The sequence below is a fragment of the Peromyscus leucopus genome, chromosome 17, assembly GCF_004664715.2.
Source record: "Peromyscus leucopus breed LL Stock chromosome 17, UCI_PerLeu_2.1, whole genome shotgun sequence".
Classification (NCBI taxonomy): Eukaryota; Metazoa; Chordata; class Mammalia; order Rodentia; family Cricetidae; genus Peromyscus; species Peromyscus leucopus.
In genome coordinates, this window is record NC_051077.1 from 3,409,953 (window position 1) to 3,424,018 (window position 14,066).

The following is a 14,066-nucleotide window of genomic DNA, read 5'->3' on the forward strand; positions in this document are numbered from 1 at the left end:
ACAGTGAGATTAATCATCATACCACAGAATGAAAGAGAGATTTACAAACCCTAATAGAGAAGTAATATGTAAAATGGAGAGAACCCCGAAAACGGAACAATAGCAAGAGGAGTGCTTGGTGAAAAATGGGCAAGCTGTGGTTAGGGGCCTCTCCATGACAGAGGGCAGTGGTCTGAAAACATGAGAAAGTGCTCGGTAGCAACCAGAATTGAGAAATGGAAATTAGAACCACAAAGAGATGCCATATCTCTTCAAAGATGAAGACACGTGATGCAGAAATAGAGTAAATGGCAAGTCACAATGGCTTGGATTGGTAATGGCTCCTCAAAGCTTTTATCTAGATCATGTTTTTGCTTTTTCTTTTTAGTTGTTGTTGTTGTTTTAAGACATGGTCTCCAATATCCCAGTTTGGCTTTAAATTTGCTATATAGCTGAAGATGAGCATGAACTTCTTCCTGTTCTTTCTACTTTTGACTCCCCAAGTGCTAGGATTACAAGCATGTGTCACCACACCTGGTTTATGTATGCTGGGGTTCTAATTCAGTGCTTTGTGCAAGCTAGACAGATGTTACCACTTGAGTCCTGTTCCCAGCCCAAGGCTATACAGTCTACTTCTTAGTTTAGTACTTGGGGAAGTTGGGAGTTTTAGGAGGTGAGGCCTAGGGAGAAGTCTTCAGGCCGTTTAGGGGACCTGCCCTTAAGAGGAATCCTGGAATTTGTATTTTTTCTGCTTCCTGACTGTGATGTGAGCAGATTCATTCACTATGCCTTGCCACGATATGGTGTCCCTACCAGACACTTAAAGCTGGTCAACCTGAAGTTCACAACCGTGAGCCAAAATGAACCTTTGTTCTTTACTAAGTGACTTATCTCAAGCATTTGCTATAACAGCACACATGTTGATTAGGATATAAGAAATTGAATTTCTGCTGGTGGAGACAGGAAATGCAGTCACCTCAGTGGAAAGCAGGAGGTCTAGCTCTTAAAGAATTAAAAACAAGAATTTGGTATATGTGCAAAGCCTTGGAAGCAGGTCTTGAAGACACAGTTGTACACGTGTGATCACAGCACCATTGGTCACCAATAACAAAAAGGTACAAGCAACCCAAGTGCCCAGAGATTATGTAAAGGATAAGATGTGGTCTACACACACAGTAAAACTTCAGTCTTGACTGAGAAGGGAATTCTGCTATGTGATGAAACCTGAGAGAGTCTCAACATCAGCTAGTCAGAAAAAATACTGCATGGTCCCACTGATGTGAGGCCCCAAAGTTAGACTCAGAGATAGAAGGTGGACTGGTTGTCAGGGCTTGGGGTGGGTAGTTAGTGCTTGTTGGGCACAGTGTCTGTGTGGGGAGACGAGGAGCACTGGTGATGGATGGGGACAATGGATGTGAAGCTGTGTGAGCAAGCAGATATCCCTGGCTGCCCTAAAAAAAGTTGAGTTGGCAAATCTTATGGTAGGTGGGAAGGAAAGACTGACAGGCATGAAAGACAGTGTGCTGGCTAGTTTTATGTCACCTTGACACAACCCAGAGTCATCTGAGAGGAGGGAACCCCAGCTGAGAAAATGTCTTCATAAAATCAGGCTGAAGGCAAGCTTGTAGGGTATTTTCTAAATTAGTGATTGATGTGGGAGAGCCCAGCACATTGTGGGTTCCATAAGAAAGCAGACTGAGCAAGCCATGAGGAACAAATCAGTAAGCAGCATCCCTCCATGGCCTCTGCATCAACTCTTGTCTGTAGGTTCCTGCCCTGTTTGAGTTCCTGTCCTGGATTCCTTCAGTGATGGACTACAGTGTGGAAGTGTAATAAACCCTTTCTTCTTCAAGTTGTCTTGGTCATGATGTTTCATCACAGCAAGAGTAACTCTATCTAGGACAAGTTGTTACCAGGAGTGGGGTATGGTGATGACCTCACCATGTTGTTTTGGGAGAGGATTACGGAAGGACTTTGGAACTTTGGGCTAGAAAAGCCATTGAATGTTGAGATTTCAGTGAGCTGTTCTGTAGGAGTAGAGAACGTGGAGTAGAGACAGTGGAGTAGAGACCATGGAGTAGAGACCGTGGAGTAGAGACAGTGGAGTAGAGAGAGTGGAGTAGAGACCGTGGAGTAGAGACAGTGGAGTACAGACCGTGGAGTAGAGACAGTGGTGGAGTAGAGACAGTGGAGTAGAGACCGTGGAGTAGAGAGAGTGGAGTAGAGAGAGTGGAGTAGAGACCGTGGAGTAGAGACAGACAGTGGAGTAGAGACTGTGGAGTAGAGACCGTGGAGTAGACACAGTGGAGTAGAGACTGTGGAGTAGAGACCGCGGAGTGGAGACCGTGGAGTAGAGACCGTGGAGTAGAGACCGTGGAGTAGAGACAGTGGAGGCCTGGCTTGTGAAGGTTCAGAGGGAAGGAAAGACTACCAGGACTTTTGAGTTAAGAATCTGAGGTTCTGGTCAGCTGGGGCTGAAGAATCAGCTGTGATTAACAAGGACCAGAACCACTGAAGTAAAACCCATGCTTTACTGGGACAACTGATGCTGGTCAGCTGGAGCTGAGTGATTATTGTGATTAAGAAGAGACCAGCATTATTGAGGTGAAATCTGGGAAGTGTTTCCTCAGAGTCCACACACAGAAGCCGTGTTTCAAAGATGGTCAAGGTTGTGCCTTGTGCCAGCAGCTGAACTTGGTAGTGTAAGAGTCACCCAGGCGGTGCTGGGTTTGAAGTGATGAAGGTGTTATGAAAAGCAGCTGAGGCCTGGCACTACGAGAATCCGGGATAGGTCATTGGAGAAGGTGTGGGCTCCACAGTAGTTGAAGCCCCAGAACTGAAGGGTTCACTGAGGCTTAGCACCATGAGGAGAGCCCAGGAGAGGCTATTGGTGAAAGTGCAGCCCAGTTGCAGCAGAGACACCAGCATTTTGGAGATGCCAGGACCATGGGGTGACCACCGAGAACAGCATTGGTGGGATGGAGCCTGAGACAAGCTGTGTGTGCTGCAGAGGGCAGAGCTGGAGAAGTGACCCAGGCCCTTTGGAGGAGCCCAGAAGATTGTGAGTGAATCCCAGACATTGGGCATTGCATTATTCACACTGTTGGGAGTTCAATTTTGCTTTGATCTAATTGTTACTATGCTTTGGTTCTTCCCTCTTGAAGTAAGAAAGTATTGAATATTTATTTTTACAAGTACCCACAGTTGAGAGATTTTGAACTTTTTTTTTTTGTTTTGTTTTTGTTTTTCGAGACAGGGTTTCTCTGTGTAGCTTTATGCCTTTCTTGGAACTCGCTTTGTAGACCAGGCTGGCCTTGAACTCACAGAGATCCGCCTGGCTCTGCCTCCCGAGTGCTGGGATTAAAGGCGTGCACCACCACTGCCCGGCTAAATTATTTATATTTTTAATGTAAGATCTCAGGGATGAATGAGAAAGGAAAAGTTGTGGCTTAACAGTGATGTGTTTGTGTGTCCAGTGACAAGGGATCAATTGTCCTGGCTGGTCTTATGTCATCTTGACACAAGCTGGAGTCATCTGAGAGGAGGGAACCTCAATTGAGAGGATGCCTCCCTAAGATTGGGCTGTCGGCAAGTCTCTGGGGAATTTTCTTAATTAGTGATTGATGTGGGAGGGGCCATCACATTGTGGGTGTTTGATGTGGGAGGGCTCAGCCCACTGTGGGTAGAGTCATCCCTGGGTTCTATAAGAAAGCAGGCTGAGCACGCCAAGAGGGTTAAACCAGTAAGCAGCATCCCTCCATGACCCCTGCATCAGCTCCTGCTTCCAGGATCCTGCCCTGTTTGAGTTCCGGTCCTGACTTCCTTTGATGATGATGCACAGTGAGCCAAATAAACCCTTCACTCCCCAGTTTGGTCCCAGTGTTTCATCACAGCAGTAATTAAGACAGAGTAATTAACCCTAATTAAGAGAGAGGGCTAGATGTTTTACTTGGCTTGGTCAAATCAGCGGATATTTTGGAAAACAGCTGCTTGCTTGCTAATGGAAGTGAAAATGACCTTTTCCCCCAACTCTTGAGTTTCTTTGAAATGTTCTGCAGGGTGTGGAACATGGGAAGGGTACACAGAATGGTGTATGTAGAAACGTGTCTAGGTCTTACACCCCAGGAAGCCCTGTACCTGTTGCACTGTGGGTGTGCATGTGCACGTGCGTCCTCCTGAGCTGTGTTCTGTCTCGGCTTGGAAAAGACAGATGCAGGGAGGGAGGCAATAGGAAGTGTGAGCATCTTGAAGGAAAGAGGCTGAGACCTTGGAGGCTGAGACTGGAGGTGGCACCAGGGTAGATCTGTGGACGAAGTGGCAGGCTGTTTGTGTGGAGCTCTCTGAGCATCCCTGCCCCTTAACCCATCTCTGAGATGCCTGCCTCAGTGGCTGAGGTACCACCTGTAGTGTGACTGAAAAGAGCATTTGGTTCTCAGTAAAATTTTCTCCCTGGTCAGGAAAGACATGACTTTTCCACACAGAATAAGAATAACTTTAATATAGTTTGTTTTTGTGGCGTAGGTGTTGTAGTCTCAGAAGCACAAATTGGGAATGTGTCATGCTGGGGTGACCAGTGTTACACTTAGTTCATATTGAAGTTCAGGAAAGACAGGGCGGTGATACCGACAGACGGGTCACCCTGGGGTCTCTTCAGTGATGACAGGACTCTGGGTTCTTGTGTTAACCCCACAGCTACAATCGGATTGGATTTAGTAGAAAGCTGATGGTGTTCAGGGGCGTGCTGGACAGGAGCACTTCCTGGTGTCAACAGATGGGCGGTGGTGTCAGCTCTGGGTCATGTTGAGGTGGCTGTGCGCGCCGGCCAGCAGAGGGCGTGCAGTCAAGGGGGAGTGGCCGGCTGGGCGTCCGTAGGTGTGGCTGACCACTCCAGCTTCTTACTTCTGTATTGTGAGTTTGAACTCCACTTTCCCTTCATATGGGTCATGGGGATTGTCGAAGGTCACATGGTCTGCCAGGATCTTGCACACGATGAGGACTTCTGTGTTCTTGGGGATGTTAAGAAGCTTTGCTGCCACCAGAGGGTTACTGTAATGGGGCTGGAGTGGAAGAAGGGGGGGATGAGATGCTTGGGGAAAAACCCTGGATGTTAAGAAAAACAAGACTAACTGGAGAAGGGAGGGATAGGCATAAAGGACTCTCCTTCGAGTCTGTCTTGAGGTAAGGCCTGTTTGGTCCAGTGACCCTTGGGTCACAGAGAGACTGCAGAGCAGGTAGGATGAGAGTACTTACTCTAGGAGCTCCAGGCGGAAAACAAGATGTGGAAATAAAATGGGGGGAAGAATGCGGTGTGGGGGAAATGCTTTGGAGAGATTCCTGGATCCCAGGAGGACGTGGGAGACCCTGCACTCTAAGGGACTGGGGTGGATGTTCATGGTTTTTGGGAGGTGCGTTTCTAAGTGGATAAAAGAAATGTCCAGGACTGGATGTCTTTTCTTTCATTCATTTTCTTTGTTTCTTATTCGCTTTTCCAAGATAAAATCTCCTGCAGCCCAGATTGGCCTTGAACTTGCGCTGTAGCCCAAATGACCTTATGCTGCTGATCCTCTTGCCTCCCCCTCCCAAGTGCTAGGACTACAGGTGTGTACCCTTTTGCTCGGCCTTTGTCCTGCTTTTATAGAAGATGGCTTTTCCATTGCCAAGTCTGAGGGAATTTAGCACGTGCATTGGGGCAGAGTGAAGTGGACCTACCTGGGCTTTCTTGCCATAGTAGGGGAAGTAGTGGAGACTGAAAGTACCATTGGGTGGGTAGTACTCGACCTGCAGGGGCTCAGTGTCCTTCTGGGGGTTTCGGGGATCATCCTGAGGAGGAGAGACCACAGCCGAGTCTAGTAAGCACTGGGCACATGTCCATTTGTGTACAAGTAGCCATGTGAGTTATGCATGTACTGGGCAGCAAACCCTGGTACCAATGCCAGCGATCACATCAAAACTTTGTGTGTTAGTGCAGCAGATTTGACCTTGCTCCTGGCCAGCGTTCCTAGTCAGGCCTTAGACCCTGGTGCCTTCTCGAAATGCCAAACCTCCACCACTTCCCACCCCGCTTATTCCGTCTTAGTGTCATGGGTGAGTGTTGGAACTGGGGAAGCCGGTGTTTGCTTATTAGCACGTGAGATGAGAGGGTTTGACAAGACCAAGCACCTCCTTTGCCAAAACCGGGTGCAGGGTTTGTGCGGGGTTTCTGGATTAAGTGTAAACACAGGTTCCTGGGATCTATTTCCTCTCATTGTTGGAGTCAGACCTGCCCAACGGGTGGCTTACGTTCATCAAGGAACAGTGACCTCTAAGGTCAGCTTGTGTGTGGCCAAAGTAATTCAAACAGCGAAGAACAAGCAGACGCCTGAGCCCTAGGGACAGAGCCCCGAGGGGATAGATGTTCCTTGGGTCACTCACGGATGTGCCCTTTTGACATGCCGGTTAGGGCTCGGCATTGAAAACAAGCCTTGGGAAACATTTAGGGAAGGAAAGTTTAGTATCTGATATTGTACCTTGTCATTTTGTAAGAGTTTCTCTGGGATTAATGCCACCTACGTAGACATGCCAAGCCCCGTTAAGGCAACAATGCTATTGGTGATCTGGAATACTTTTTGTAAATAAAAAATAAAGACCATATGGTAGTAGAAATGGCGGGCCACCCACCTTATGCCAGGCTTTCTGAAATGTAAGTAACTGCACAGACCTGATGAAGGGGAATCCGTAGCTATGGCATTATTTCTCTGAGCTGTCACCCTGGGCCGCGGCTGACAGGTGACGGTTGGCGTGTGCCCAGGGTTCCCTCGGGTCCCACTCTTCCCAACCCCAGCTGTGCTCACCTGGAATGTGCAGTCCACTCGGGGGGCTGTGGTGTTGCTGGGAAGGAACTTGACGATCTAGAAGAAAGGCTGTGATGCACCCCTGATGTGCAGGTGGATGCTCACACATGCTTCTGAGCCATTTCCCCCCGGTACTGTGGTCTAGGAGGCGGGTTGGCAATGGCGGAGCTGGGATAGAGGGGCCCTGGTCACCGGCACGATGTTCCGGTCTGCTGTGGTGATGTGCAGCAGCCTTCCTTGCTGGAGGCTGGGTCTACCTGCTGCTGTCAGTGGGGTCCCCAGAGCCCCACATTCCTTCCCTAGACTTCTTGAGCCCCGGTCATTGTCCCCTGAGCAGGACCTGCCTTTGGCAGGAGTATCAGCAGCTGCATGGGCCAGTGCAGCCCTGATCACAGACCACGCGCCAGGCAGCCCTGGGGAGAGCTTCCCAGGCGAAGGACTTCAGTGGTGGGTTTGGTGCCTGAGTGTGTGGCGTGCTAAGACCTGGTAAAATGGGAACGGGCAGCGAGGCCAGTTGGGCTTCACCTGCCACTCGGTCCCCCGAACAGTGTGACCCTGAGCCCCGATTGCCTGAGGGCCACTCAGCTCTACTGCATTTCTGCCACTCGTTTACTGTGTCTTTGTTCTTAGGGCATTGGTGGGACTTGCGGCCACTTGACTTCAGATCCCACTGAAGCCCCAGCGATTCCTGTGGGACCAACCCTGAAAGACTCCTGTTTCTGGTACAGAAGGAGACCATGCAGAATGTCCCTAGCTTCCCCCAGTCTGAATCCCCTGCTAGCGAAGATCTCTCCTTTATTAGCTCTGTGTTGTATTTGCAAGACACTGTCTGAGCAGAAAATTCTCGATTTGTGTTTTAAGAGCTGAACATGATGAATGTGTATGGAGTCAGGGTGGGGGCATGATAAAGGGCCCAGGCCCCATTGTTAAGTATGGAGGGGGTGGAGGGGCTCCTACCACTCCAGGGCCTCCTCTAAAGTGGGGCCCTTGGTACTCACTCTGTTCATTTTAATAATGAAGCAGGGCTTCCCCTCCTCGAAGCCGAAGCTGGGGTCCACCAGGCCTGAGCAGTTCTGCAGCATGTCTGCAGTGAATTTGCAGGAGAACTTGGTATGGTTTGGAGCGGCAAAGCTCTCCTGGAAGAAGTACTTTTCGGAGGTACAGTTGATGCTGCCCTGCTGGGACGCCGGGGTGTAGCCTGTGGAACACACACCTTCTCATCAGCCAGCCCACACAGCCCAGGGAGGAGGTCCCGAGTCCCCAGGGATTCTCTCAGGAGACAGGCACATGGCTGCATTGGCGTTCACCCACCTGCTAAGAAGTTGTGGAGGGCGTGTGTAAGGCCAGCCCAGGAGCTGTTTTCAGAGACATTGTAGGAAATCTGCAGTCCTCTTTCCCCATACACATCAGGTCTCAAGGTCACGCCTGGAAAGAAAGAACACCTCCTTGATCAGTTTCTCCAAGTGCTCACTTATACTGAGCCCTGGGCCCTGAGGTTGTCCAGTCTCGCATAAGCCCCAACCACAGGTAGATAGCATCTGAGGTAGAATCGGTTCCTCACGCTCCTAGGAGGGAGCTGCAGGACAGGCACCTCCTCTAGCCAAGGCAGGAACACTCTAAAGAAGGGCCCAAGAACTCTGAGAACACAGGTCCTGGGGCCCCTGACCTCTGCAGAATGTCGCACAGTGGGAATGAGAGCCTGTTCTGTCCCTGAGACTCTGGGTGCCCAGGCCCCAGCAATGGGGATACATGCTCCACAGGGGACTCTGGGCCCAGGGGAGTCATGAGCAAGACTGGCACAGTGGATGCTAGCCTCTGGGGGTGCTCCCCACAGCCTGCAGGTAGGTCTTCAGGGAAAAGGAATCCGAACACGCATCAAGTGTTTCACCTGGGGAGCCAGTGTGGTGGCACACACCTTTAATCCCAGCAATCAAAAGATAGAGGCAGGCAGATCTCTATTTGAGGCCAGCCTGGTCTATAGAGAGAGAGTTCCAGGACAGCCAGGGTTATCTCAAAGGAAAAAAAGAAAAAAAAATTTCACTTGGGGCCTGGAGAGGTGGCTCGGTGATTAAGAGCACAGGCTGCTCTTCCAGAGGACCCAGGCCAGTTAGATTCCCAGCACCCACAGGGCAACTCACAACCATCTGTAACTCAAGTTCCAGGACAGCTGATGCCCTTTGCCAGCCTCTGTAGCCACTGGGCACACATGTGCAGGTGCACAGACAGACGTGCAGACAGAACACCCATGCTCATAAAAACAAACGGAAAAAATGTAAAAAAATTTTTTTAAACATTTGTGCTGCAAGAAAGCTCAGCAGGTAAAACCACCCAACCTTGGTGACCTGAATGTGGTGCCTGGAACCACACAGTGGAAAGAGAGAACCAACTCCCGAGGGTTGTCTTCTCGCTGCACATGTGCGTGCAGGCCTACACCCCTACACCCCCACCCACGAGTAAATGAACAATTGTAAAAAATACTTTTAAAACACTACGCTGATTCTAATTAAATGCAAAATCATTTTTAATAGGTTAAGTGTGTGTGTGTGTGTGTGTGTGTGTGTGTGTGTGTGTGTGTGTGAGAGAGAGAGAGAGAGAGAGAGAGAGGGAGAGAGGGAGAGAGAGAGAGGTCACCGAGTCACTTCAGTCCGCTGTACATCCGCTGAGTGTGGTCTTGGTTCTGCTAACGGATGGGATGTGAGGGATGTGAGTTCATGGTGCAGACGCATGCACACGCGGCCTGGGGCCACCCTGCCCACCTCTGTCTTGTTCTAGCGCTGGTGCCCTACTCCCTGACCCCCTGTTCCATGAAGTCACTCATTCTTTCCACGAACACCCTGTGGCCTTTGGTGGGGAATGATCCACAGTGTGCTCAGCCTGGCCCGTTCATGTGGCTGGCTTTCTGTGAGCCGGGGCTTTTGCTGTTTTTATAGGTGTTAGGAAGAGAACAGCTGTTCAAGATGTGAAGGGAAAAGGACTTGTTTTTCATGTTTCTCGGCCTCAGATGACTGGGTCTCAGCTCTCCACTCATCCATCCCAGGGATTAGCGAGCAAGTGGGTGTTTCCACCCCAGGTCTTCCTCCTTCGACCCCCAGATCTACTCCCTGGCAGCAATCTCTTGTGTATTCTGTGGACACTCCCCTGGGTGTGCAGAAGCATAAAATGTGGGTGCACAGGCTTCTCGTCCCAGTGACCTCCTAACCCCCTTTATTACCTAAACCTAAAGCCAAAGTCAAACTTTGCAATTTAGACTCACTGTCCCTATTGGGAAGCTGTGGGACCCCCTGCCCTGGGTGTGTGTGGGCAAGAAGGGACTCTGTGCTGTGCCTTGTTTTGTGTTCCCCAAGAGCATTGCCGAAGCCCCCCTGATGCTTACCCGGCGACTTTAACTGGTCTTGGTAGTCTGGGGTGTAGGGGTCGATGGTCTGCATCAGCACGTAGATGCACAAGGCAAAGAGCCCCGTCATGACCACGTAGAAAGCTGCGTAGTAGAGGCTGATCCACACTGTGAAGAGAGAGGTGGAAGCAGCAGCCTCAGCTGTGGCAATGTTCTCGGCACAGGCCCACGGTTTCCTCCATCTCTGGCACAGGGCACAGTTGGTGGCATGCAATGCACTCACGACGCTGCACTGTCAGCACCTCTACTGAGTTCCAGAACTTTCTCATCCAAGTGGAATGAATCCCTGGGCTCTTTGGCACCCTCTTACCCTTGCTCTCTAGTTCTGGAACTCACCACCCTACACCATCTCTGATCTCTCCTGCCCCCCCCCCCACAACAGAACCACAGGGCATGTTCACAGCCTTATGTGGGCTCCTGTCACGCCCCCTGCACATTAGTGGCAACTATGTGTGCTTGGTTCGCTGATCACTATATCTACAGCCATCGTGGCAGGATCCCAGAGTCTCTTCTGTTCCCTGGAGTTCCTGTTGCTTCTCACACTACAGGATGGGAAAGGCAGGAAAAGGTAGCTGCTGGCCACAGTGGCCCCCAGTGCGTGGTCTGGCTGGGAAGGGCTATGACTGCGTATATCTGGATGGTGCTCTGAGGACCTGGCAGGTCCTTGCCTTGTGTCCTGCAGAGAGGAAGGTTGGCAGGCATGCTGGGTAGGCCCAGCTCCTGTGGCTCCCAGCACTCTGGTTGAAGCATCAGAGGAAGGAGATGTTCCAACCCCAGTGTGAGCCAGGCTCCCTGGGCTCCTGAAGACCCCTTTGATGACGTTCCTTTCGAGTCAGGGCGACTACACTCATCTGGGGCATGGCCTTGGACTTGGGCTACTATGAAGTCCCCACAGTTGTGTTTGAATGATTTCTAGCCATGGGAGCCACTGCTAAGAAACATGTCGTCAGAAGAGGGTCTTTGTGCTGGCGTGGCTTTGGTCTTCCTGGGAAGGTCCCTAAGAACGTGGGATGCCCCTTCCAAATGCATGATGTGGGTGTGGCTTTCTCCCAGTAGGTCTTTCTTCAGTGACCCAAAAAGTGACTAAAGGGCAGGACCAAGTCAGTGGGGACAGAGATGGGGGGGGGGGTCACAGGCTGGAGGCCAGCTATGGGATTGGGGTCTTTTTTTTTCTGACAGGCCCTCCCTGGAGGGTCAACAAAGCAGTTGCCTATCTCAGAACTGTGGTTCCGTGGAGGCCTTGTACTCTACTTGGGTTTGGATGTTGTAGTGGCCGATGGATGGCCTGACCCTGTGCTGATAGAGTTTGTCAGGGCTGTACACCCACTTAGCGTCCTGGTCTACAGGGGTGGACGCCCAACGGAGGGAGAGCTCCCATTGCAGGGGTGACGTGATCACTGCAGGTTCCCACAGGTTCCTACCCGATGTGGCTTCTGTCTAACTTATCTACTTTCCTGGGACTTAAGCTCCCACAGGTAGGAATCTCAGCTTTGCTGCTCGTCCATCCTGCCTCACAAGCCCGCTTCCTGACTAGTCAGCTCATGGGTGTGAGAGCCAGAGCCCAACATCTCCCAGGTGCAGCTGAAGGATCCCAGCTTTGCTACCATCAGGCTTGGCTCCCCCAAGTGGCCAATGCCATGGACTCTCACAGGTTGGGAACTACTGGTGGTAAGAGTTCCATGTCACACAGAGAAAGAGTGTGGCCCCGGTGGTGGCGCCGTATGCCCCAAGTCACTGAGACCTCTGCTGTTCTCAGCCTGTGGTCTCCAGCCCCCATTTCCTCTGAGTACCGCGTGTGCCTCTTTCCCTAAGAGTGACTTGCTCCATTCCTTTCTACCATTTCCCTTGAGAATGTCATCCCCAGACACTGAGGCCAAGTCCTCGATTCAGGCTGTGAAACCATTCCAGAAAGTTCTGAGTGACATTGAAGCCATCAAGGAGACTTGTAGGAAGCTTGGCAGCTAGAATAGCCTACCACACGAGGGTCCTGAGAGGCTACCTGGCAGCCCCATCATCTGCCCCAGGACCCCATCTGCTGACCCACTTCCTGGGATGGTCCCAGTACCAGCCCTGCTTCTGGGTTTCCCGCTGGTGAATGGTGGCCTCCTGTTTCCTCTCTGCTCTGGAATTTATTGTATTTTCCCTAAGTCGGCAGAGACTCAGGGGTGCTCTCTGCCCCTGGGAGGTCTCAGGGTCTTGAGGAGGGAGTACCCGATCTCCTTCTCCATGAACAGTGTATACTTTTCATGTGGGAGCACATCGAAGCTGGGCCGAGGCTGGCTGAGTGGCCGCAGAGTTGAGTGATGAGGTATCACCCTCTCATCTTGATTCCCCAGCCCCCCCAAGATGGGTGGTAAACGGTCAGCCAAAGCAGCCTTTAATGTGTGCCCAGACCTGAAGGACCTTGGACTGTATCCCCACATGACTGCTGCGGCAACCCAAAGGAACCGGCCCGGGGCTGCCTTCTAAGGAGCAAGGTGGCACACACCCCGAGTCCCCAGTGATGTAACCTGCAAAGTCCTCACTGCACGCCTCCAAGCTCTGTCTGTAACGCCCATGTCATGGGTCCTGGAAAGCTTGGGAGACATTCACTCTTTGGGGTCTCAGGAGTACTTCCTGTTTGTGGAGGATATACTCTGTGAGGGGACGTCCTGAACAGGTGCACAGCCTTCTAGTCTGTGAGGACTTTTCTGTTCCTACAGTGGCCCCAGAGGAAAGGGTCCCCCAGGTCACCACAGGCCAGCCGTAAGGAAGGGACTCTGTGGATGTATCTACTTAGCCCACCTATTCAGGGCACTTCAGAGGCAGCCTGGGAATCAGGGAGGTCTCCAAAGATGCCCAGCATGTTAGAGTCATGGCGATTCTCTCTCACAATAGAACAAACCCATTGAAGTAAATCCCTGCCTCCCACATTATCTGAACAAGAAGCTACCATTGCTCGCTCTAACTTAAAACAGCAATTAGTTTCAGAAAGAGCTTTAAAATGATGTTTCAAAATTATGGATGAAAAGTTGGGGCTCGTCTTGGACCTGCATTGCAGGTGCTGTGGAGTCTGAGCCTCAGGGCCATCTGGGGGGACCCTGGCTTCCTGCTGGGAGGTGACGCATGGCTTGCGGTGTGTTCCCAGGTGCCCCAGCAGGGCCTGGATCCTGTTGTCTGCCAGCCCCCTGCCTCATCCCATGCCCCCTTTGCATGGCCCACACCTACCCCACCGGGCTGGGGTGCGGCCCAGCATCTGCCCAGTGTCCGGGTTCCAACAGTAGTGCCGGAATTCGGCCATGCGCTGGCTGCATGACTTCTTCTCCTGCAGGGCTGCCATGTCCTCTCCCGCTTGCCTGGACTGGGCCCAGGAAGCGTCCTCTCAGGCTTATAGTCTCCCCTGCATGAGGCCAAAGGCATCGGAGCCAGCTATCAGCTCTCCACTATCACCTCTACAAACACAAGGGAGGGTTGGGGCTTGCCTGATATCTGCCCTCTACTGCCCCAGAAGTCAGTTGGTCCTTGGGATGCCCTTGGCTGACAACTCAATCCTGCCCTGATAGCAAATGAAGAGAAGTGTTTCCGGGCTGAACAGCCTTCCAGGTTGTGCCTCATCTCTCCTTCAGGAGGGAAAACACAAACTGGTACCTTCCAGGCCAAAGGCGACAGGCCTGAGACCTGTCACCCTGCCATTCAGGTCCCTGGGGCCTTGAACTGTTTCCTTAAGGCTCCCCTCCTCATTAGGATGGTAGAGAATTTGCCCAAAATGTGCCCACAACTGCCTGGAGTGGCCTTACAGTGTGTCTCGTCCCCCCCCCCCCCCCCGCCTCCCCCTTCTTTCTCAAGAGTTTTCACCTGCTGGTGGTGGTCGGGCCAGAGTCACA

General features: G+C 51.5%; 1 protein-coding gene across 1 annotated transcript; it reads right to left on the reverse strand.

The window, feature by feature from the left end:
- Positions 1–4,448: 4,448 nt before the first annotated feature.
- Positions 4,449–13,643, reverse strand: Atp4b (ATPase H+/K+ transporting subunit beta). Its single transcript, XM_028881209.2, has 7 exons — positions 13,411–13,643; positions 10,183–10,311; positions 8,121–8,234; positions 7,808–8,007; positions 6,810–6,866; positions 5,689–5,799; positions 4,449–5,036 (listed from the first exon to the last, which is right to left on the reverse strand). Exons 1-7 carry the CDS (start codon positions 13,520–13,522, stop codon positions 4,875–4,877), a joined length of 885 nt encoding a protein of 294 aa, XP_028737042.1. The 5' UTR covers positions 13,523–13,643; the 3' UTR covers positions 4,449–4,874.
- Between the last annotated feature and the right edge of the window lie 423 nt (positions 13,644–14,066).